This window comes from Lontra canadensis, unplaced genomic scaffold, assembly GCF_010015895.1.
Source record: "Lontra canadensis isolate GAN:19392208 unplaced genomic scaffold, GSC_riverotter_1.0 scaffold3, whole genome shotgun sequence".
In the NCBI taxonomy this organism is placed as follows: domain Eukaryota; kingdom Metazoa; phylum Chordata; class Mammalia; order Carnivora; family Mustelidae; genus Lontra; species Lontra canadensis.
Genome location: NW_022630997.1, coordinates 31,218,879 through 31,241,228, shown reverse-complemented (window position 1 = coordinate 31,241,228; position 22,350 = coordinate 31,218,879). Strand labels below are relative to the sequence as shown.

The 22,350-nt window shown below is 54.1% G+C and overlaps 1 protein-coding gene across 1 annotated transcript; it reads right to left on the bottom strand.

The window, feature by feature from the left end:
- Window positions 1-819: 819 nt before the first annotated feature.
- Window positions 820-17,938, bottom strand: LOC116855412 (annexin A8). Its single transcript, XM_032838152.1, has 12 exons — window positions 17,835-17,938; window positions 12,400-12,490; window positions 11,366-11,460; window positions 9,849-9,962; window positions 8,997-9,087; window positions 8,178-8,257; window positions 7,623-7,682; window positions 6,994-7,087; window positions 6,643-6,738; window positions 4,939-4,997; window positions 3,897-4,019; window positions 820-1,091 (listed from the first exon to the last, which is right to left on the bottom strand). The coding sequence occupies exons 1-12, from the start codon at window positions 17,853-17,855 to the stop codon at window positions 1,032-1,034; spliced, it is 984 nt and encodes a 327-aa protein (XP_032694043.1). The 5' UTR covers window positions 17,856-17,938; the 3' UTR covers window positions 820-1,031.
- Window positions 17,939-22,350: the final 4,412 nt, after the last annotated feature.

The window sequence follows — 22,350 nt, the reverse complement described above, 5'->3', positions numbered from 1 at the left end:
AGGTTGGAATAGGAGCACAAGACTTTTTACCCCCCACCCCCCACCTCTGAGAGATCAGGATTTAGGCGATAGGAAGGATCCTCATTTACTCGATTGTCCCCAGGGTACAGAGGGCACAGTCTGATCAGTGTGTCCCCATGGGGAAACGTCCACCTGTGTGCTCAGGTTTGATTCATCTCCCCCCCTCCCCACGAAGCTCTTTATAATAACATTTCTTTTATGAACACTGACAAATTAAATTGGTCCTGCTCTGGTCACTGCTAGAAATCCAAAGGCACTTAGATTCAAGTGTACAAGATTTATTATTCTGGAAAGACCAGCAGAGGCGTCTCTGCATCTTGGCATCGGGTCGGAATAAGAAATGCTCCATGCTTGTGTCAGGGAAGGAAAAAGCAGCTCCGCTGAGCAAGTACTGGGTAAGCCTGGGCCCCTTAGAGCTTAGTGCCCTTGGGTCGGGACATTGATGTGCAGCTTTCTCTGTAGGTAGAGAATTTTCATTCTGCCTATATCCTAATGTTTTTAGATGAACGGGTATTAGTGGCATCCCAGTCAGCCGGAATGCATGTATTTCTTTCTTGGCGGCTCACATGTGTGTACCCTGAAACATATGGGCTCTCCTAGCCTCCCTGTGGCCTTTCAGGGAGGCTCATCTGCTGAGATGCTTGTTAAAATTCCTTATCCTCTGGCCTGTCCTCTGCAGGTCCTGATTTAGATTTAGTAGATGGGGTGGGGCTGGGTATCTGTGTGAGCGGGGCCCAGGTCGCTCTGTGACCCGTCGAGCTCAGGAAAACCCATGGGTAGGGAAGAAGAAACAGCCCCTTGTGCCGAAGTGTTTATCTGGCCAGATTATGCTAGGGTTGGCCCTGTGCTCATACTTGGAACTGACTTGAAAGCACCAGAAGCTGGGAGATAGAAGACTGAAAGGCAAGTTGGGGCTCCCTACTCCCCCCATCCCCCCCATTGCACGGCCAAGGTTGAGCAGGCAGGGTCTGGTGGCTTCAGCTTCTTGGCCTTTGCTCTATCCCGGGCCTTCAGGAGTCACTGCCCACCAAGTTCAGCAGGGCGTTCTTGTAGTCGCCACTGGTGTCTCCCTGAGGACAGGAGGGACAGGGAGTCACAAAGGGTATTTGCCAGCTGTGGTTATTACAACAGTCCTGCTCCTTGGGGAGAGGCCTGGCATGTCCCTCTGCAGTTCCTATGCTGTAGGCCCACACGATGCCACCTGTTTTTCCTTGTTTGCCATCTGGGGATACTTCTTTGTATCTCCTTTTGATTCTCTTACTAACTACCAGGCAGCTTCATGTAGGAAATGAGTCACAGACACAGCTCTGCTCTGGAGCAAGGAAGGCATTTTGACGGCCCCCAGCCCCCCTGGGCTCTGCCCCTTAGTCCATTCAGGACCCCAAAGTGTCCAACTATTTGTTTATTTGACATGACCGGTCATTTACTCAACACCTCCTGCTGCAGGTGGGAACTGCGGGGTGCCCAGTGGAGGCAGGGCATGCAGTGGGCAGAGCCCGGCTTTGGGTCCATGCAGAACCTGGACCACGCCCTGACCCCGCAGCTGGGATGAGTCCTATCACCACCTTCTCGTCTGTGAAATGACACTGATGCTGATATGAGCCTTGCTGAGATGTGGTGAGGCGTAAACAGCAGAAGCGTGGGCTTGCCCACACAGTGGCTGGCTCACTTCGGGGTCAAGCGGCATCTGTCTCCCAGTAGGATTGACCCCACATGGCCATGGCTGAACCCCGTTTCTCTGGTCTACCATGCCTCCTTGCTGTCAGGCAGGTCCTGATAGGTCTGATTGGTTTAAGATCTGCACACTGAGCCAGGGGAAACAGAGGAGGGCATATCACCCAACTCCCTTCTTATGTGCTTAAGGAAAATGGGAGCAAGAGGCTGTGGTATTCATCAAGGCCACATGACAAGTGATGGCGCTGGGCTAGTTCCACTGTTCTATGTGCTGTAGTTGTTTATGCCTCATGGGAATCACCTAGTCCTTAACTTTTAGTCAAATTAGCTTGTGCAATCATTTGGGCCTGAAATATTCTGGTAGATTTTCAACCACATTTTAAGTTTATCCTTTTCTTCCCTTCTTCCTCCCTCTCTCTCTCCCTTCTTTCCTTCCTTCCTTCCTTCCTTCCTTCCTTCCTTCCTTCCTCCCTTCCTTCCCCTCCTTCCTTCCTTCCTTCCCTCCTTTTCCTCCCTCCCTTCCTTCCTTGCTTTCTTTCCACAATGTTTGCAATAAGGTATTTTTTTTCTGTGTTGTTTTGTGCTTTTTAGAAAACTATTCATCTTGTCTATCTTTTTAAAAGTGTGGGTATAGGGATGCCTGGGTGGCTTGGTGGGTTGAAGCCTCTGCCTTTGGCTTGGGTCATGATTCCAGGGTCCTGGGATCGAGCCCCACATCAGGCTCTCTGCTCAGCAGGGAGCCGGCTTCCTCCTCTCTCTCTGCCTGCCTCTCTGCCTACTTATGATTTCTGTCTGTCAAATGAATAAATAAAAAAATCTTAAAAAAAAAAGCATGGGTATAAGGTTATACATAGGGCTTTTATAAATTTTCCATATTAATTTCTATGCAGGAGTTTTGAATGCTAGTATCACTGTTGGAAATCATTTTTGCTTTGATGACATCTATAGAGAGTGGTCTATACTAAAAAGAAAGTATTTGGCCACGTAAGTCACAATTCCAACTCAGTTTTCTTAAGCGACATCTGTAGGCAAAACCTAAAGAAGGCGGGCTTCTTGTGTGTCTAGACAGGGGACTCCATTATCGATTATACTGATCATGTGATAAATAGACTGCTAAGCCTTTCTCCACCGTGATTGGATCCACTCCACCACTTGGATCCTGGATGGATCCAAGTGATCCTTCCGTCTCAGGGTGGTTGTTCCTCTGAAGTCTGACTGTGGCTCCATCCAACTGTGGTGGTGAGAAGGTAGAGGAATCTCCGTGATGGCCACAGGAGCCACGGATGGGTGAAAGAATTCCTAACTCTCTGCCGGGGCTGGGTGTTGGGAAAGCCATCAGCAGCTTGGGCTGGTCTGCGGGTAGCCCTCCTGTCTTTTGACCAGAATGGCTGGAAAGCCAAAAACAAAACAAAGAAGAATTCTACCATCCCTCACTCCCATCTATCCATTACCCCTTTCTGAAACGTTTTCAGGGAGAAATGTCTTTTTAACATATTGTGAGTTATGTGTTTATTGGAAATTGAGGCTGACAACAGACATTTGTAGAGTAACCAGACTTGACTTAAGGGTCAATGAAGACTCAGGGATGTACTTCTCGAGGTTTGACTTCTCTTAATGATATGGTCAAGTCCTCATTTGCATTAATTTCTAGAAGAACTGTTTCTCTCAACAGTATGGCCTTGTGATGGTGTGAGGATCACTGTGCGTTTTCTCAGTTCTAGAACGTTCCCTGACTGGCATCTGGTTAGGTAGCCTGCTGGAACCCATCTGATTTGTCTCCTTAAAATCGTGCTGCTTCACGATTTTGCTGAAGGGCTACATCAGTCTGGATTTTAAAGGCTGCTGCCTGATTCCTACTGAACTATTCACTGTCATTGACATTCAGATGTGGTCTCCTTGGCAAGGGTTCATTGTGTCCTTTCCAAAGGAGCAAGCGTAACTCAAATGCAAAGCCGACTCTGGGGGCCAAGTACAGGGGCTTCCATGGTCTGGTCCCTGTGCGTCCCCCCAAGCCCCCTCCAGGCCCTAGCCACACTGACCCCCTTGCCGAGCTCTATACATACTGTGTGGCTGTGAATGCACGGGTGTGACCCCCACCGGGAAGGCATGGACACATGTGATGTAGGACTCTAGTCCCAGTATCCAGGTCCCCCAGTAATGTCTGCTTCAAACTGGGGGTAGAGTTGGGGACCCCGACTTACCACGATCATGCTGCTGAGGGTCTTGCCATACATCTTTGTGAACTGACACTTGATGAGATTTAAGTCGATCTCACTTCTCGAAACGATGTTTCTTATGAGGGTCCCGTCGCGCGTCCCTGCTCCCTGGACAAGATGCAGCAGTCAACAGTCACTGCCCGTCTTTCTGGTGCAGCTCTGTGATGATGGACCGACCTGTGCCCTGGGGCCAGGGGGCTTTCACAGGGGCCCAGAGATGCGGGAATGAGCCTCCGCTTCAGGGGGCAAAGCACTGCGAGGGGTGCTTCAATGACTCCGAGTTTCTGTTCCCTTTATCTCTTCTCCCTCATCTCCCACGTGTGTGTCTTTATTGGGAGCCCAATGCCTCAAAGTGACGTGTGTGTTTGGTTTGCCACATCAGCTTCTAGACACAGAGTACTCACTGCTCTAAAAGTAAGACTTCTTCCTAGAGGAGCAATGCCAGGAAATTCAGCTTACCGGGCCAATTCTCAGGCAGGACCTTCCTGCCTATGTCCATCTTTGACTAGTCTCAGGTTAGATGGCACCTGCAGCCAAGGGAACTCCATGCCCCCCCCCACTTTCTGGCTAGAGCACTTGGGGTTCTCACTTCCAGTGGTGTTAAGTGGGCACTGACTTCAGGCTCAGGGAATTCCTCTACTTTCCAGCTTGGTTCCAGGTGCCAGAAACTCCACCTACTACAGGAGGCTGGACTGGTTCTGCCAGTCACCAGATGTGTGACCTTGACCCAAACCTTGGTTTCACCACCTCTAGCACGGCAGTTATGACCTAGGTCTCCCAGGATTGCTGCAAGAAGTCGATGCAATGCACACCTGTGAAAACACCTGCTCAAATTCAGCCTTCGGGAGCTGGGGCTTCCCCTCCCCAGACTCAGTTTACCCTTTGAGAGCTATAGCATGCTGATCATAAGAGGCTGGAAATAGAGAAGACACAGGTGTCGGAGGCAGCAGTGGCTCTGAGTGCCTTGGCTTGGCAACGGCCGCTGAGTAGACCTGAGAACAGGGGGCACCAAAGACAGAAGAGTTACCTTCAGGGCGTAGTAAAGTCGCTCTGCGAAGTAGCTGTGCAGGTTCCGGGTGCATTTCACTGGCAAACAGGAAAGCTCTGTTAAAACTTGAGGTTGTAGGGCATTGGTGCATGTGTATTTATTTATGTCTTGCCTTGGATCTTAAGGGTGATTGTTAGGAAGTTTTTGGCCTATTTATTTATGCGTTGCCTAGTTCCAAAATGAGAGGCTTGGCGTTGGGTGGGGTGGGACAGGGAAGGAAGCCTAGGTCACTGGGCACAGGTCTAAAGGCACAGAGTGGGCAGGCAGAGGGTGAGGTGAAAATGTCCTGGGGTCTGCGGGGCTGGCCGCTCTGAACATGGCTCTGTCCAGCCCCATCCCTGGGCTCTTACACTCCGGAACCAGCTTTGCCAGGCACCCAAACACTCCACGGGACTCAGGGTGCCCACTTTACACTGCCACTCATCAGGAAGGTCCCTGCGTTTGAGTTTCCACGTGACAGTGGGGCCCAGCCCTGGAGCACCGGGGCACCCAGGGACATCTGGCCCAGAGAGTGGGCCCCTGTTTGCTTTCACGGATGCCACTTCAGAGGCTCGGCATCTGGGTCAGGGAGCTCGGCACTTAAGCTCAGGGCAGCAGAAAGAGCGTGGGCTTTGTGTGAAGGAGGCAGGTGTTTGGCTTTTCCCTGATGGCATGGTATGACTTCATTCTTTGACTTGCCTGCTCTGCACTGTCCTCGTCTGTGGCGTGAATTGTGGGAGTGTTCAAGGGCAAGGGGGTAGGAAGCACCCGGGGCTTGCTTTTCCTCTCTGGAAGATTTATTCAGGAGGTTGTTCAAATTCAGTGCAGGGGCTGACTTGCTGAGCCTGGGGCAGGGGGACGCTGAGCTGCTCCAACATAGAAGGTTTTTATCACAGCAGCCAAAGCCTGCTGGGGACAGTCAGATGTTCCAGTCCATTCTGAAAGACCTGGGCATGTCGTGGATCTCCCCGGACTGCTCGCCACAAAATGGGGAGAGCCCGGTGTGGAGGGGAGCACCCTAACCCTGGGGCCCTGTCCTTGGCTCCTTCATGGATGGGAGGAGAGGAAAGTCTCCCTGCCTCTGGGCCTCAGCTCCTCACTGTGCAATGACTTCTTTCACGGTGATCTTGGTTTTGTCTGGAACAGGTCCTCCTAAGTAGACCTGACATCATGCTTAAGGGAAGGTTCTCAGGGCTGCCCAGCATCAGACTATCAATCATTGAGTTTGGACTCCAACTACACATCATCATTTCTTTAGTGAGCCACTGAGGCAGAGACCAGCACCCTGGCTAAGGTCCAGACAGGTGATTTTCTTTAGGGCTTTATGATCAGAACCAGGATGTTCCCTGTGTGGCCACCGTGGGTGAGCACAGGCCCTGGGTCGGGCATAATCCTGCAAGTGCGCACACACATTCACATCCTCACATGTTCTCACCTGCACCATGCTCACACTCATGCTTGCACACTCACACAGCACAAGGGTTATGGGGGCAGGACCTGACTCACTGAAGACACGAGGGCAGGATAGTTCCAGTGTCCTGGGCTGAAGGGTACATGCGTGTCTGGCCTGGAGGGGGGAGAGGGTCCATGGAAAGTGGACATAGGGACCCACTCGTTTACTCTTGCCACCCCGGGCGCTGCCCCCCTGCTGAGCCCCATGGCTGCAGACACCTGTGGGTCTGAGCGCCAAGCCCCATGTCTTACCCACTGTGAGCATGGCCTCCTCCAAGGAGCCATGGGTCTCACTCTGGATGCTGTCCTCAATGCTCTTGCCGGCTATTTTCTCATATTCCTCGAACACTGCAGAGAGACATCTTCTCTTGTGGGATATGCAGATCTCAGGGCGACACCACCAGCATCTCAGATCCGAGACCGCACATCCATGTGTCACCCCGGACCTCCACTTGGTTGCCAGGGAAAGGGTCCAATCTCCCTGGCTCTCTCCCCAGCATCGCTACCAGATGAGGACGTACACTGGATGGCCCGTGTGAAGGGACGGGCCATGTGGCCAGGGCCCCCAGCTGGAGCCCGACAGTGCCTCCCCCACCCTGGTACCTCTCATCAGGTGTGTGGCACTGCGCGTGCACAGGATGGTGATGAATTTCATCTCATCTGTCCCATGAATCTTCTCGCCCGCTGCATACAGATCCTAGCATTGGGGCAGCCACAAGAAGCCAGTGAAGGAGAGGAAGGAGGTGATGGTCAGCCCCCATCTACCTACCAGGTCAGCATTCTCTTCTCTTGTTATCCCTGAGAGGCTAAAATCCCTTCTGGGTATGGGGCCAGAAGCCGCTCTGGGAACTCCCCTGCCTCCCCCTGGGGCTTTGCTCTGCCTCTGAGCATCCCTAGCACTCTGTCAGTAGACTGAAGTATAGTGATCTGAATAGTGCCATCTGGTCCCCAGGTTCGTGGGCTGTTCCTGCTAGAACAGCGCTACAGTGGAGCCCTCCCAAGTCACTCCCCTCCCTATTCCTGACTCTCCCCCAAACACTCTCACTTTCCTTCTGGAACCCCAGAGGGTAAAGTTCTGCAGAGAGCTGAGTTGGGTCCCAGCCTAGCCTAGAGTCAAAGAAAGCCCGCATGGACAGAGGGGCTGTGTAGGGCTTCCAGGCATCAGCCCCCAGCAGATGGGGCAGGTGGCCCACGGGGCGGTAGCTGCTGAGAGTGTATGTATGTGGCCTCACCTGTGCATCTTGGACGGCCTGTCCTGGGTCCACAAAGCCACTCACATCATCCCTGCTGCCCTAGGAACAGAAGGGGAGGCATGTAAAGCAGGCTAGCCCAGCAGAGCAACTGGGGCAGAGGGGAAAGCTGGGCGGGAGGGCAGGCAGGGCTCTACTGCTTTTTGGCCATGGGGACTTTAGCAGGTTAGTTACCCTCTCCAGGGCCAGATTTTGTCATCTATAAAGTGACAGTAGTAAGGGCTGCCTCGTAGGGAGCCGGGGGATTCAGTGAGTTGAGGTGAGCAGAGTGCCAGGCATGGGGCATGATGGGTAGGACCTGCTGGGTGACAGGGTAGTCTCCTCCTGGTTCTGGGGTGTCCCCTTGTGGCTGGGTCAGTGACATGCCATGAGAATCCTCCAGCCACGGTGAGAGGTATCCAAGGAGCCTGGTTACTGGTGCCCTACCCAGGCCCTGACCTCACCCCACCCCAGCAGCTCTCCCCAAGGACTGATCCTTGGAGCCCAGCTGTTGGGGTCCTTCAGGCAAGGGGCTCCCAGGAGCCTGGGCTCCGATACCTGTAGGAGGCACACCAGGATCCTCTCCAGGTAGCCGCTGGTGTCTCCTCGGATGTCTTCCTCCAGGCTGGACCCATAGTCTGCAGGGGAAACAGGACCACAAGGCATGGACTGGCTTCCCTCCTCCCAGCCCGGGTTTCCCACACTTCTCCCAGTTCAAGCCGTCTGGTAGGGACGAGTCATCGGAGTGGACACACCGCCCGGGGGTCTGAGTGGCAGGGGCTCCACCACCTGGCGGTCATTCAGGAGAACATAACACAGGCTGCCAGCGTAGATCGAAGCACAGAGCGAGGTCAGGCTGAGAGCCCTGCAGGGGACGACGGAGCTCGCTTTGTTTGTGGTTTGGCAAAGCCAGAATCTTCAGGCAGATTGTCTGTCGGGCAGACCACATGGAGGCCAGGCTGGCCTCTGGTCACCTTGCATCCCGAAGGCTCCACAACAGCCTGTGGTCTGTAGCCCGCACTGCAGCAGGGCCCTGCACGGTCCCCAGGGGCAACCTGTGCCTGGCCAGGAAGGAGCCAGCCCCATCCAGGGCTGACACAGCCGGGGACCCACACTGCAATGCCCTTGAGGGGCAGAGAGTTTAGGGGCACATGTCCCTTCCCCTGCAGCCCGTGGGCTTCAGGAGGCATAGAGACCATCAGACCACAGGACTGGGCACAGAGCAGGTGCTCAGCACCCATGTATAGAAAAGCCCAGAAAGGGTCTTTTCCAGCGAAGGCCCAGGGCACTGCTTGTCCCTCATCCCCTCTCAGGCTGCCAAAGCTTGTGGCCATTCCCAAGCAAGCCCTTATATCCAGGCCCCACATCCTCCCTTACCCTCCTCATAGGCCTTCATTATCTCCCGCAGCTGGTTCTTGGTCCGAGAAGCCAGGATTTCAATGATGACAGCCTCTTTGGTCCCCAAGCCCTGTGAACAAAAACCTCTGTCAGCTGGAGAGCTCCGCCGGGCTTGTCTGCTCTGTCCCTACCCTCCTCTGTCAAGAGGCGAGAGGAAGAGCCTCAGGAAGATCTGGTCAGTGCGCTGCCCCCCTCTGATGGGGGCTTCTGCTGGAGGGTGTTACTGGGGGAAGTCGCCTGTGTTTGTCTCCAGGGGTGGATCCTGCGGGCAGGGGAGGCAATGGGAGAGTTCTGTCTCAGCTCTGCCCTCCATGCTGGGTGGTCTCTAGCACGTCACTCCACCTTGCCGAGCCTAGGGGTCCTCATCCGTCCTCGGGGGTAAGGAGCCGGCCCAGCCCAAAGGTGGATCGGAGAGAACAGATGGGAAAGGCCAGGCGGGCACACCCAGTGAGTGTCCTTTCAACGGCGATGATTATAGTCGCTGGGCCCTGACTCCCTCCTCATTCTCTGCGAGTGATAAAGGAGCCATGGGAGTCACAAGAGATGACTGCAGGAAGAGGACGGGGAAGAGGCTTCAGGGATCGCCCCGTCATTCCTGCACACCTGGTATGGCCCTGTCCTGAGAAGTGCCGATTCTGGCTTCTTGGTGGCCACATGACAGCAAAAGCCGGCCCGTCTGGGCAGCAGGCTGCAGGCTCCCCGGGCTGGGCCGTTCCAAAGGGTGGTTCACCGGGAGCTTGGAGGTCCCAGTGCCAGGCTCTCTTGGGGAACGCGTCCCCAGCTGTGGCCCCAGCCGGCCCTTGTGACATTCCTGCCCCTCCCCCTGGCTACCTTCATGGCATCGTGCAGCTCCTTGGCTTCGAATCTGTACGGAAGGTACATGAGGGCCACGATGAGCCTCTCGAACTTGCCACTCAGCTCTGACTGCAAGGTCTCGGTGAGATCCTAATGTGAGAAGAAGGAAGAGCAATGATCTGGACATTGTGCCCCCCCCAAGGGCAGGCAGCTTGGTGGCAGCCAGTCTTGGAGGCTCCGGAGGACCTCTACCTTGAGTGGGAGGGAGCTGGGGTTTTGCGGGCCAGCGGTGCAGCTTCTGTGAGCAGCATTACCTTTACCCGTGGACTGGAGACCGTGAGACTCCCACCTTATACCACTGCTTAGGGGACCGGTGGAGAGATGTGTGTGGCTCGACTCAGCTCTCAAGGCCATGCTGGGCACATTATAAGCCCGAAATATGTGTTTGTCATTGCTCACCATCAAATCCCGTCATAGCCCGTGGGCACTCAATAAATTCAGGAATGAATTAAGGAATCCATTTCACGTGGGTCTGCTTCTAACGGCACCAGTCTCCACAAGGAGCCACAAGGCCATACCCTGCTGATCTGCACAGTATAGCCAAGGACCAAGGGCCTTGTTGGACCTGGATTTAAATCCCAACCTTGTTGCTTATAAGCTCTGGGATCTTGGGCAGTTACTCTTAGAGCTTATTCTTAGAACATCAATTTCCCTAATGATGAGTGTAGGAAATAATGCACAGTTGTGAAAGTTAAGAGAAAGAAATTAAGGAAAAAAAAAAAGAAAGAAAGAAAGGGAAGGAAGGAAGGAAGACAGGAAGAAAGAAAGACGTGCATTGACACCCCTTGGAATGTTTGGGCTTCATCACTCACCTTCTGACGTTCAATCTCCAAACTAAGGAGACGCAGCGACAGAAGCTTCTGGCAGCCTAGGCTATGTGTGCCTTTGTTTCTGTGTTTAGGTAGTACCCCCAGTGCCTGGCTCTATCCTGGGGTGGTGGAGGGAGGGAAGAGAGAAAAAGGGTCCAGTGCATGTGTTCCCTGCCCCTGGAGCTCCCTTGAGGCAGAGGGAGCAGGCACAGACATGGAAGCTCTAACGTGAGAAGAGAGTGGACAGGTCGCAGGACAGAAAGGAGCCTGGCCGGCTCCTCTGCATGTAGGTGAGAGGAGGATTCCCAGGCTTTGGGAACAGCGTGAACAAAGCATAGAGGCAGGGACCGAGCTCAAGGATGGGGCATGGAGACAAAGTAAAGGAGGTCGGTGAGAGAGACGGGGTGGAGGGGTACAGCGGACTGCAAGGCCGGCCACCAAGCCAGGGGTGTGGGGAGCCATAAATAATGTAACCAGATAAAACACAGGATGGCCAGTGAAAATTTAACTTCAGATACACAATTAATAAAATTTTTAGTGTAAGCATGCCCTCTGTGCCTCATGCTTTTAGAAGCTGGTCTTTAGCCAAAGGCCTGGTCCAGAACAAAGCTGCCTGCCAGGCTGTCTCTGGCCACAGCAGCTCCCCTAGCTTCCCAAGGAAAGCTTCCTGTCCTCCTTTTTTACCTTGCCAAATTGCGCCTTGAAGGACTTGGCAATTTGCTGCCGCTGAGCATTGCTTCTCTTCGTGAGCACATCGATGATGGCCTGCTCGTTGGTCCCTGCAGGGGTGCACAGTGTGAACATCCCTATGGCCCCCAAGGGGGCTGAGGAGGAGGGCGAGAAGCTGCTGGGTGGCCAAGCAGTGGGCACACAATGCATGGATAGCTCCCAGAACTGACAAATGTTCATGGTGTAGCTAGAACACCCAAGCAGAAAATCTATCCATCCCTCCCCTGCCTCCCACCCACAAGGTGTTGGGGTGCTGTCTGAGGACAGTCTCAAAGTGGTAGTGCTGAGGTCCCTCTGATCATCTGATCTGCCCTGGACATCCTCCGGGGACTTTGGTACTCAGATAGGAGGACCTTCTACCCTGTCCTCTCTCGGGCTGGTGGTGGCAGGGGCAAGTCAGGACTGAGGGCCCAGCAAACTGGGTTTGAGTCCTGGCCCAGCTGTCTCATTGCCCAGAGCATCTGCTCTCTCCTTTGGGAAGTGGGGGTAACAGCAGAGATCTCACAGGAAACAGAGGTCATGAACATGCCGTCAAGGTTCATCTATGAAGGAGGGCAACCCCTTGCTTGCTTCAGGAATGTGCGTCGGAGACTGGAAAGAGGCTGACTGTGCCCAGCCCGAGCTGAATGGGGAAGTCCAGCTCGGCCCTACAGGTCCAGGTTCCCGAGGCCATTCTGTGAGTGTGAAAGCTCTGACGAGTGGGGTACAGTTGCCGACACAAGGATGCGCAGGCACGCACAGGTGATGGTGACCCCTTCCTTCCCTCATGACTCAGGGAGGCACAACCACTTTCCCTCTTCTCCAGCCGTGGGGGCGAGGTGTAGACCAGTGCTGGGATGGGAGCGCCCATGCTTCTCTGGGCTGGGAGTCCGTCTCGGGAGCACAGTGTCCCTTGGCCACACCCCTCCGGAGCTGTGGGGCTCACGGTCTTGAGCAGAGTGGCCAGACCCCAGAGAGGCCGGTGGGCAGGTCTGCAGACATGAACTTACCGATCCCCTTCATGGCTTTGTATAGGGTCTCTGCGTCGGGGTCCGGGTTAAAGTGGGAGCTGCCCTTCACAGTAATCCCCTCCTGTTCCACCTGCAAAAGAGCCCAGGCTTATTCCAAGTGGGAAGGCTGGCAGGGGTGGGTGGGTGGGTGGGGGGCAGATCACCAGCCCATCACGGTGGAGGCTTGGGTCCCTCCTGCCCCAGCCTGGCATGGGTCTCTGTGATGGTCTGCCTTGGATGAAGGGAGGCCTGAGGGGTCCTTCCTGGCCCAGGACTGTAGCTCCTGGATATGACAGTTACCAGCAGATATGTGTCGAGGAAGGGGTGCCTCGGTCCACTTGGCACCGAGTTGCCCTATGGGTCTTCCACTACGGGGCTGCAGAAGCCTGGGGGTGGGTATGGAGGCCCCGTGTGGCCCTTAGCTGCCTTGGCTAAGGGGAGGCCTGTCCTGTCAGCTCAGGCCTCAAGGAGGAAGGAGGGGCCGCCTGAGGAGGAGTGAGGCAGGACCGAGCTCGTCTGCATCCAGGGCCACCATGAGTGGGGGGAATCTCAGCCTTCAGCACCAGGGCCAGCCCTGCGGAGCTGGCGTACACTGACCCTAGAAGGTGGCTGGTACTGTGGCCGTGTGCAGACCCGCCGCCCAGCCTTCAGTGTCAGGAGGAAGGAAGCACTGGGAGGAAGTCCTAGGAGAGGGGGCTGGCCCCAGAGAAGGCCAGCAGTGATTTTATTGGGGGTGACAAGGCACAACAATGACCACGAGTGTGTTCCTGGCCACCTGGCTGTCTTCAGAAGGGTCCCACAGTTTTCCCTGCCTCAGCCTCCTTGCCAGACCTGTCCCTGGATCTTTTGTGATAGGATTCCCGTGGCTAGCCGGAGGTTCACTGGGGGTAACAGGAACTTGGGAGAAGGGGTGGGGACACCACAGGGTGTGCGTACAGGGGTTATGAAGGAACACAAAGAGCAGGATGTCCTATGGGAGGTAGCTTTCTTGGGTTTAGGCAGGCTGCATCTAATCTCCTGGGGTGGGGTGGGGGGGTTCTGTGACTCAAGCCAGGCCCTCAGAGGCATCAGCTGAGTAGGGAAGCTACCATTAAGTGAGAGTACTGTGAGAGACCATAGCCTGCCTGGCCTGGCTGTGAGGGGTTGCTGTTTCCCCTTTGGGCTCTGTGGCTGCCATGTCACCTCCACAGAATGGCTCTTTGATTAATAGGCTGACACCAGCCAGAACCACAGCTTGTGGGAAGAAGCCACAGAATCTTTCCTGCTCCCGCTCCTGCCCTGGGGTGTGGGCTGTGGATCAGGCCAAGCCTCTCCCCGCTGGCGTCATCTGAGGGCAAACAGCAGGCTTGCCCACCCACACCCCAGAGCTCCCTCCAGCACCATTGACAGGCACTGCTGTCGGTGGGAAAGGGCCACCTACCCCCAAACCACAGGGCAATGGGCAAGTAAGGACAGGCTTCGTGGAGCTGCATGTGCTGCTTTGAGAGTGTGCAGACAAGGTTGGGAAGAGAGGTGTGGTTTGAGGTCAAGCTGCCTTCTTTCTGAGAAGTGGGTGTTCACAAGCAGGTAGAGACCCAACAGCCCAGAGCCTTTGAAAGTGCGCAGGCTCATGGAGGACAGAAGGTTAGGTTTAGAAAGAACGGCATGCTGCTCTGGAAATTGTGAAGTAAACACAATAACCAGAGTTCTTGGGCCCTTGCTCTGAGCCAGATCTCGAACCCCAGGGCTCGCCTGAGGACTCTTTAGCCTTGTGCCTTGTAGAATTTCTCAGATGAAAATAAATGATCTTTCTTAAGTATATGCTTTTAGGAGGCTGGTAGAGGAGTGGAGGGAGATTGGAGACGGGCATTGAATTTGAAGAAGACTCAGAGATTCCTCAGTGGAAAGGAGGAGTTGAAAGAAGTTTAGTCCCATCGTGTTTGGTCTCCCATGAAACTATTCACTTCCTCCTTCTGTCTGCCCCTCATCCACTCATCTGCCTTCCCACCTTCCCACCCACCAACCCATTCATTCATTCATCTAGTCATCCATTCTCCACCCAGATACTCAATGGCCACATCCATCCATCTATCCAACCATTTATTCATTCATTTAATCATCATGTCCATCCTTGTATCCATCCTTACATCCATCTAATCACCCATCCAGCCATTCATTTAATCACTGTATCCATCCATCCATCCATCCATCCATCCATCCATCCATCCATCCTTCCATCCTTCAAGCTCTAATTAGATCCTGAAAATACCTGGCAGATTGCCATCTGTGGGGCTATCTGTAGGGATATCGCTTTTGAGTAAAAGGTAAAAGGTCTTTCTGTTCCCTTTGCTTGAATTTCAAATGTCTGCTAACATTTTCCTATCTCATTTTTGAGCACCGTATTTCTCAGCAAAAAGTGTTAGAAATAATCCCTTGTGCAGATTCCACCCAGAAGAGCCTGTATGGTCCCAGAGGTGGCCCTGCTGTGTGCACGCATACACAGTATCCCTTGTTTGTGGAGTCTGAGCTGCCGTGACCACCCTTAGCCACTGAGCGGCTGCTTTGTGCCAGGCCTCTGTGTTTGATGCCTCCAGGGCCAGAAGTACGGTGCTCATACTCCTGGACCTCTCTAACCATGAATGCCTCATTTTACAGGCAAGGGAGCTGGGCTCAGAGTGCTTGTCAAGCTGATGTGGCTAGACCACATCAAGTCTAGCCTGACTCAGAAGCTGAGCTCTGTCTACTTCCCCCTACTCTACTGATGACTCAACTTTTTCAGGACAGGGAATTTTCCCGGAACTCTCTACTGAAGGAAGCCTTGTCCACAGGAATGCAGGTGATCCGGGAGGGAGTGTGAGGTCTGGGGACCACCCGAGAGGGGCTGTCTCCCTGCCCCCAGGCCAACGCATGGTGCTGGGCATCAGGGACTGGCCAGACCATGGGACTGAGTCCCTGGGAGCGGCCCCTTTAGCGGGTCCGAGGTCAGCTCTAGGGGGAACAGTTGTCAACCCACTTCCCGGGGGGTTGTGATTTTTGAGGCATTGAGGAGCCTCAGTCTCTCTTCCTTCTCTGTGGTTTTAGGGGATAAAAAGTACCATTATCTGGAATCAGACCCCTGAACATCAGCAGGGTGGGGTAGGGCACCAGATCTTCCTATCTGAAAGGCCCCGCTGTTAGAGAACCTGCCGGGGCCCTGTGCCCAGACTGGCTTGTCCAGACAGGAATATTTTCACTGAGAAGGTGACTCAGTCCTACCCGTGACTCTGTCTGTGAGAGCTCAGTTCTGAGGAGCTGCCCCACCTTTGCCTGCCCTGGGGAACCTGTGAGACAGAACTTCATTTCTGTAAGAGAGGCACAGACAGGTCCCTCTAGCTGATCTTTCATACCCTCACCCCCCAACACCCCCAGTCCTTGTCCTGGTCTGGCTGGGGGCCCAGAGGACATCTGGTCCTTAGCCAGTCACAGGCGGGCCCTGCCTGTGGTCTTACTGCCCAAGCCAGTAGGCTGTGGGCTGCCAGGGCCCCCAGTCTGGGCTCTGGAATTGGGCTGCTCTGATTCTAACCCAGACTCTACCACTTGCTCGTGCGGCAACCCTGGGCATCCGCTGAGGCTCCTTGTGCTTCCGTTCTTCATCTGTGAATAAAGATACTGTCGTCCGTTTTGTAGAGGTGTTCAAGGCTTAAGCGAGACGCTTAGAAGTGAGATGCTTAGAGGAATGTCTGGCGCACAGTAGGTGCTCGGTGAGGGTCACCATTAACCTGCCAGGTGGGCCAGGTCCCTGCAAGGAGGCTTCTGCCTGCCTGGTTGGGTGGGGCCCCTGGTCCCCTGGGAGCAAGGCCTAGAATCAGGCCATCCAGGGCAGCAGCTGACTGTGGAAGAGTGCCCAGCACTGGGCTCTCCTTGCCATGCCTGCTTCCTCAAAAGAAGCTTCCCACTGGCCAGGTGGAAACAGGAGGCTGCTCTAGGCCCTTGACCTGTCCTGGCTGCTGTGCTGGGGCCCAGACAGCTGCCCCCCTATCCCTGTCCCTAGCTGCCTCTCTGTCCTGACTGTCCAGGCCTGGCATGTCTGAACCCATCAGCCCCTGGGTTGTCCCATGTGTGACAAAGAGATTTCCTGAAGCAGGATAAGGCTGGGTCATCCACTGTGGCTCACAGAGTGCCTGGGGGAGGGGGTGGAGAGACCCCTGACTGCTTGCTGTGGGACCCAGAGGTCACTTGGTGTCTCTGAGACTCAGTGTCCTCATCCATGGAAAGGGAAGAGCAACCCTGATGTCCTGGGCTGCCTGGGGGATGAAATGAAGGAGTCATGCCTGGCCAGAAGATGTCATTGGCTTGTCATCTTTGTGTCTTCAGCTCATGAGGACAAGATGGCCTCGACTCAAACCCAGATGAAACACTCCCAAGAATCTGGTAGTTCAGCTGTGAGGTGGGAGACTTGGGGACAGGCTGTGCTGTCTTCCCCGCCTCAGTCCTCCAGAACTCTATAAAGCATAGGTTTCAGACACTCAAGGCCCCTGTAGGCCAGGTCCTCTTGCCCTCCCTCCTTTCTCCTCAATCTTGTTGAATAAACACCATGGATTTCTAGAAGACTGCCTGCCCTCCCATGCCCTAAGGTGTGGGCATCGACGAGATCTCCACCATCAGCCGATTTGATTGTGCTGCTCAACAGCTCAAGTGCCTTCAATGGCTCCCCACTGCTCTTAAGGTAAAGCCCAAGCCCCTTATCCTGCCATGTGAGGCTTTATAGGAGCTGTCCTGCCTGCTTCTCTAGGTCTATCTCCCCTGATTCCTCTGCCCCCCCACCCCAGAGGGCCCTCAGGCCATGACGAGCTACTTCTCTCCAAAGCCAAGCTTCCCTCCCCTCACTGCCCCCGGGCCTTTGCACATACTTTTCCCTTTGCAAGGAACAATCTGCCTGATTCTCCTCAAACACATGTGTGGGCACACATACCACACACATGCGCATCTCACTCAAACATGACACCCCCTAGTTTCGAGCAGCCTAACACTTCCCGTCGCTGCTCTTCCTCTGGGCTCCCCATCCCCTCAGCTTCCTTAAGTGCATCTCAAGGTTCCTTTATCCGGGGGTGCCTGGGTGGCTCAGCTGGTTAAGTGTCTGCCTTTGGCTCAGGTCATGGTCTCCTGGTCCTCAGATCGAGCCCTGCATTGGGCTCCCAGCTCACTGGAGAGTCGGCTTCTCTCTCCCCCTTGCCTCTCCCCCTGCTTGTCTTCTCTCTGTCTCTCTTTCAGATGAATAAATAAAAAAAAAAAATCTTTTAAGAAGAAAAGCTTCCTTTATCTGTCTCACTAGCTGTGAGCGCCTCTAGGGCTGGGACGGTTTCTTCTCTCTTCCCCCCTCAGTGGGCAGCCTGGTGCTTGGCCAGCAGATAGCAGGCCTCTCTCCACCGGCATTCTGCAGGAACCCCACAGCCCACCGCGGCTTGCTCCCCACTTACCCAGGCTTTCCACCAGGCCATCTTGTTCTCTCGATTGTCTTTCCCAGGGAAATGAAGATCTACAAGTCAACCTTCTCTCTACTCGGGAGATCCCACAACACTGTCTCCCATATAAGAAGCCAGGTCCTTGGGGCTGGGTGTTGGGTGTGGTGGTGAAAGTGGGGCCTCAGGCCCCACCCCTTCCCCTCTGGGCTCCGCCTGGCTCTGGGCCCCTCCCGGGGCTCCCTGGCCGCACCCAGCCAGCCACCACCCAAAGCCCGCCTGTGGAATGCTGCCACTCACTGCCAGATGTCTGGGCTGAGGCTGTAATGTCAGCTGGAAATTCTGAGTCCCAGCCTTTGACCACCCCACTTAGTAACCACAGCTGTAGTTTCAGACTGTCTTTGCCAGACCTGAGCCGTAGAAAAAAGGGAAGGATACTATGTCTCCCTTTCTTTAATTGCACAGTTTCTACACCACTAACAGTGTAGTGGGGAGCCCGGCAGAGGACATAAGTATGAGCAGCCTCCATTTTTTGGGGGTGTCTCTTAAGTCTGGAGACTTCTTTAATCCCTGTGACCCATCTGTCCCCTTTATTCTCTGCCTCAGTCCTGAGCGGCAAGTGTTAAGTTCCGTGTCCTGCAGGAAGAAACAGGCTCCAGAGCTCAGATCATCTGCACGTGTCCCACTGCTCGGGAGAAGCAGAGTCGGCACCCACCAGTTCTCTGGGCTCCGCTCTGCGCCTGCCCGGGGCGGGGTCCCGCACGACACCACAGCTGCCAGTCGAGGGAGGCAGACTGGGAAGAGGTTAATTTTTTCCTCTCTGGAAGAAATTTTTTTTTTTTTTTAAATTCTCCCTGGGTCCCCTGACTAGAATGTTCCGCAGCAGACTTTCTCCATCCAACTCTTAACCTGCCCTTCAGGGGAAACACCAGTGCCTCAGGGACCACCCCGAGGCGCCTCTGTCGGGGGAGACTGGGGCTTTGAGGATGTCCTGCCTTCTGAGTGAAAGCTAGCTCCATGCTGGTGTCATTGTTTTGTATTCAGGGAAACCTTCCAGAGTAACAGATAAGGGTTGTCCCTTGATGCAAAGTCGTCTGGTTTCCTGACCCGGAGTCTAGCACTCTTTGCTTTACACACACACAGTGTCTCCAGGCTGTTCTTTCTGGAAGTACGGGATGGGGTGGGTGGGGACAGAGCTGGGCTGGTCTGCATAGTGGGGGCAGGCACCACCCAGAGCAGCCGGAGGACTAGGGATAACTGCTAGAGAGAATTGTGGGATGCCATCTGAAGAGGAAGCGTTCAGCCTGCCTCTGGTCACACAGACTGAGAAAGGTCTATCCCCGCCTTTGGAGGCCCAGACTTCCCATTCTTCTCGGGAGTCCTTTGGTCATAAGGGAGGTGCCCTCCCTGGTGGGCCTTCTCGGGACTTCAGCTACCCACACCCATGTGCCAGTTAGGGGGTGTCCGCACCAAGGCCTGGGCGTGTCTGGGTAGTAGGTACCCTCTGGGAGGCTGTGGTCAAAGTCTAGTTATGAAGATGACCTTAGATAGGGCCGGCGTGGTATGCCCTGAGCAGAGCCCGGAGAGCCATGCCAGGCACTGAGACCAGGACAGACCACAGAGATTGGTGCAGACGTGACCTGGCTCTCTGAGGGTCTGCAGTGCACAGTGACCCAGACAGGTCACCGGATGAGACCAAGCCCCAACAGCGTTTGTGCTCTCTCCTCAGGCTCTGTGCAGACTGCTCCAACAGCCAGAACCTCACCTTCTTTCCCCAGCCCATCTCTTGCTTCCCTTCTGGGATATCCTGCACCCTTTGCCAGCCTTTTTAGTCTCGTGATTATCACCCTAACTGACCCCCAGGACTCCTTCCTGGACCCTCTGTTCTTCCCCTTCCTCATCAGTGGTTCTGAGCCTTGGCTATCCTTTGGAATCAAGGATTTGATTCCGAAGATTTGATTCCAAGGACTTGGAATCAAGGATTTGGGCAACTCCCACCCCAGAGATGAAAGTCCAGAGGCGCCATCTGCTCCTGCAGGGTCTCTGGGCTCATCAGCCCCTTCCCTGGATCGCCCACTGGGTCCCACATGCCGTGGGCCTCTGTCCTCATGCCAACTCTGGAGACTCTCACCTGCCCACTTGTACCCACGTTCTGCCCTTGTGCCTGCTTCCCCCTCCTGAATGACCTTTCCTCACTCCTGGGTAGATGTGGGCAGCTCCCTTGGCCCTGCTGAGTGAGCCCCAGGCCCGGGGGTCAGCGAATGGATAGCGGGCCCCTCCCTGGGGTGACTGTCTGAGTTATCTGGAAGGGCTCCCCATGGGGGAAATCACCATAGCCTGTCCTTCCCACAGCCCAGGCAGACACTGTGAAGACCACACCCAGGCACAAGGCTGGCCAAAGCTGCCCCAGTGCACTGTGGGTGCTCCTAGCTAGGCTGAGCTGGACTTCTCTTGAGTAATGTTATGATCTTGGGGTGCCAAGATCCTCTGCCCCATATTTCACTCATGGCCCAAGGGTGACAGGAGCTGCCGTGCTCCCACTCAGCTGAGCGTGGGCATGGGAGGGTACCGTGTAGACATGGATGACGTGGGAGCAACAGACTCAGAATGAAGGCAACACAAGCAGAGGGTGGCTTTCTCTGGAAGGGCGTGTGGGGCCAAGGAAGGTGTTTTTAAGGAAGGAGGGGGATTGAACGTGTTTAATGCTCTTCGAGTGCAGAGAAGGATGAAGATGCAGGAGAGGGGACAACAGAGACACCAGTTCCATAAGAGGCAGGTAGGGAATAGGAGCCAGGGTATGAGCAGAGACTCTGGCATTAGTCAGGAAGGAAAACCCAAAGCCCAACCCCAACCCTCTGTTGTGAAATTTGAGGGAAATGGGCAGGGAATGGGGCCATGTCAGGAAAGAGAGGACTTTCTTTCCACTGCTCTGAGGTGGTATTTGTCTGGAGACGATTACGGGTGCTGAGTGTGGGGTGAAGTAGTGAGGTCAGAGGCAGGTGGTTTGAAATTGTCACTGTGGTGAAAATTAACCTATGGCAGGTATCCCTCTTGAGTATTGATCCCAGACGTGGAGTCAACCTGACGGGTCAGGCCTGAGTGAAGACCCCCTTGGTCCAGGAACATGGGGCATGTATTAAGCAGCTGTGTACAGACCTAGGAACGCATTCTGTTCCATCCAGAGTGCTAGTTCTCCATCTTTGATCAGCCCCACCAGTCCTTCCAGAACCTTCTAGAGAGTCTGCTGACTCTCTCTCTTAGCAGAGCACTCAGTGGGTTTCTCTCCTGGTGTTTGCTCTCTGGCCTGGTGAGTCAGCAAAAGGCTTTGTTCCTTTGTGTGTTTGAGCTCCAGAGCCTTTGTTTTATCCTTTAACCACTGGGGATGAAAGAATGGGCTGCCATGGCTGTAGCTCCTCATTCTTTCCTAGTTTATTAATTTCCCCCTTCTGGTTTCCATCTCAGTCAACAGGGACAGCATCTGCAGATGTGTCTCTCGATTGAGTCCATTTTTTCTCTTCAATTATGTCGAATCATATTAAGTTTCTAATTTAATGCCATTTTAAAATGTTGATCTTTTTTAAACTCTGCCATTTTCATAATTAGTAGTTCTTGTCTTCTAGTTTTTATTTCTTTATTTTGTTTGAACATTTCACACACTGTTTTTTTATTTCCCTTTTAGGTTGCTCTATTATCTCTACATTCTGGGCCCTGAGTCTCTTTGTTTCTTTTATCTGCTGGCTCTCCTTGGCTAGATGCCTAGGATTTTTCTTCTCCCTTGAGCTCATCTTCAGCAGGAAATGTTTTCCATGAGACGCCCCCAATCCCAGTAGCCCGGATAGGGGAGGCACCGCAGCGGGACAGGGCCGTGTTTGGTTTTGCCGGAACCTGGGAGATTCTGTTAGGTCCGGATAGACTCCAATGCTATCTTCTCAGCTCAGGTTTCCCACAGCATGCACACCACGTTGCTGACTTGGGACCCTCATTTCCCACAGGAACTTGGGACATGTGGTCCTCCTCTGTGTCATGGCTTGGGCTGGAGATGAGGGTTTGTGTCTTGTTTTATGGGGAGCACTGCCCTCTGCAGCTCTGACATAAAATGGAGTAGACCCAGCTGTCTGTGTGCCTGAGCACTGAGACTTCACCTCTCAGCTCCTCTGGCCAGGACATGTCTTTTTATTTATCTGTTTATTTATTTTTAAGATTTTATGTATTTATTTGACAGAGAGACAGTACAAGGAGGCAGAGGAGCAGGCAGAGGGAGAGGGAGAGGGAGAAGCAGACCATCTGCTGAGCAGGGAGCCCGATGCGGCTCGACCCCAGGACCCTGGGATCACAACCTGAGCTGAAGGCAGCCGCTTAACCGGCTGAGCCACCCAGGTGCCCCTGACGTAAGTCTTGTGTTCAAGACTTGACATAAGTCAAGTGTTCAAAGTCTAAGAGCCATTCACTGTTGTGAATTCATTTAAGTTCAAGTTTCTCCTTCTTCTTCCTCCTCCTCTTCTTCTTACATCTCTGGCAATTAGAACATGGCTTT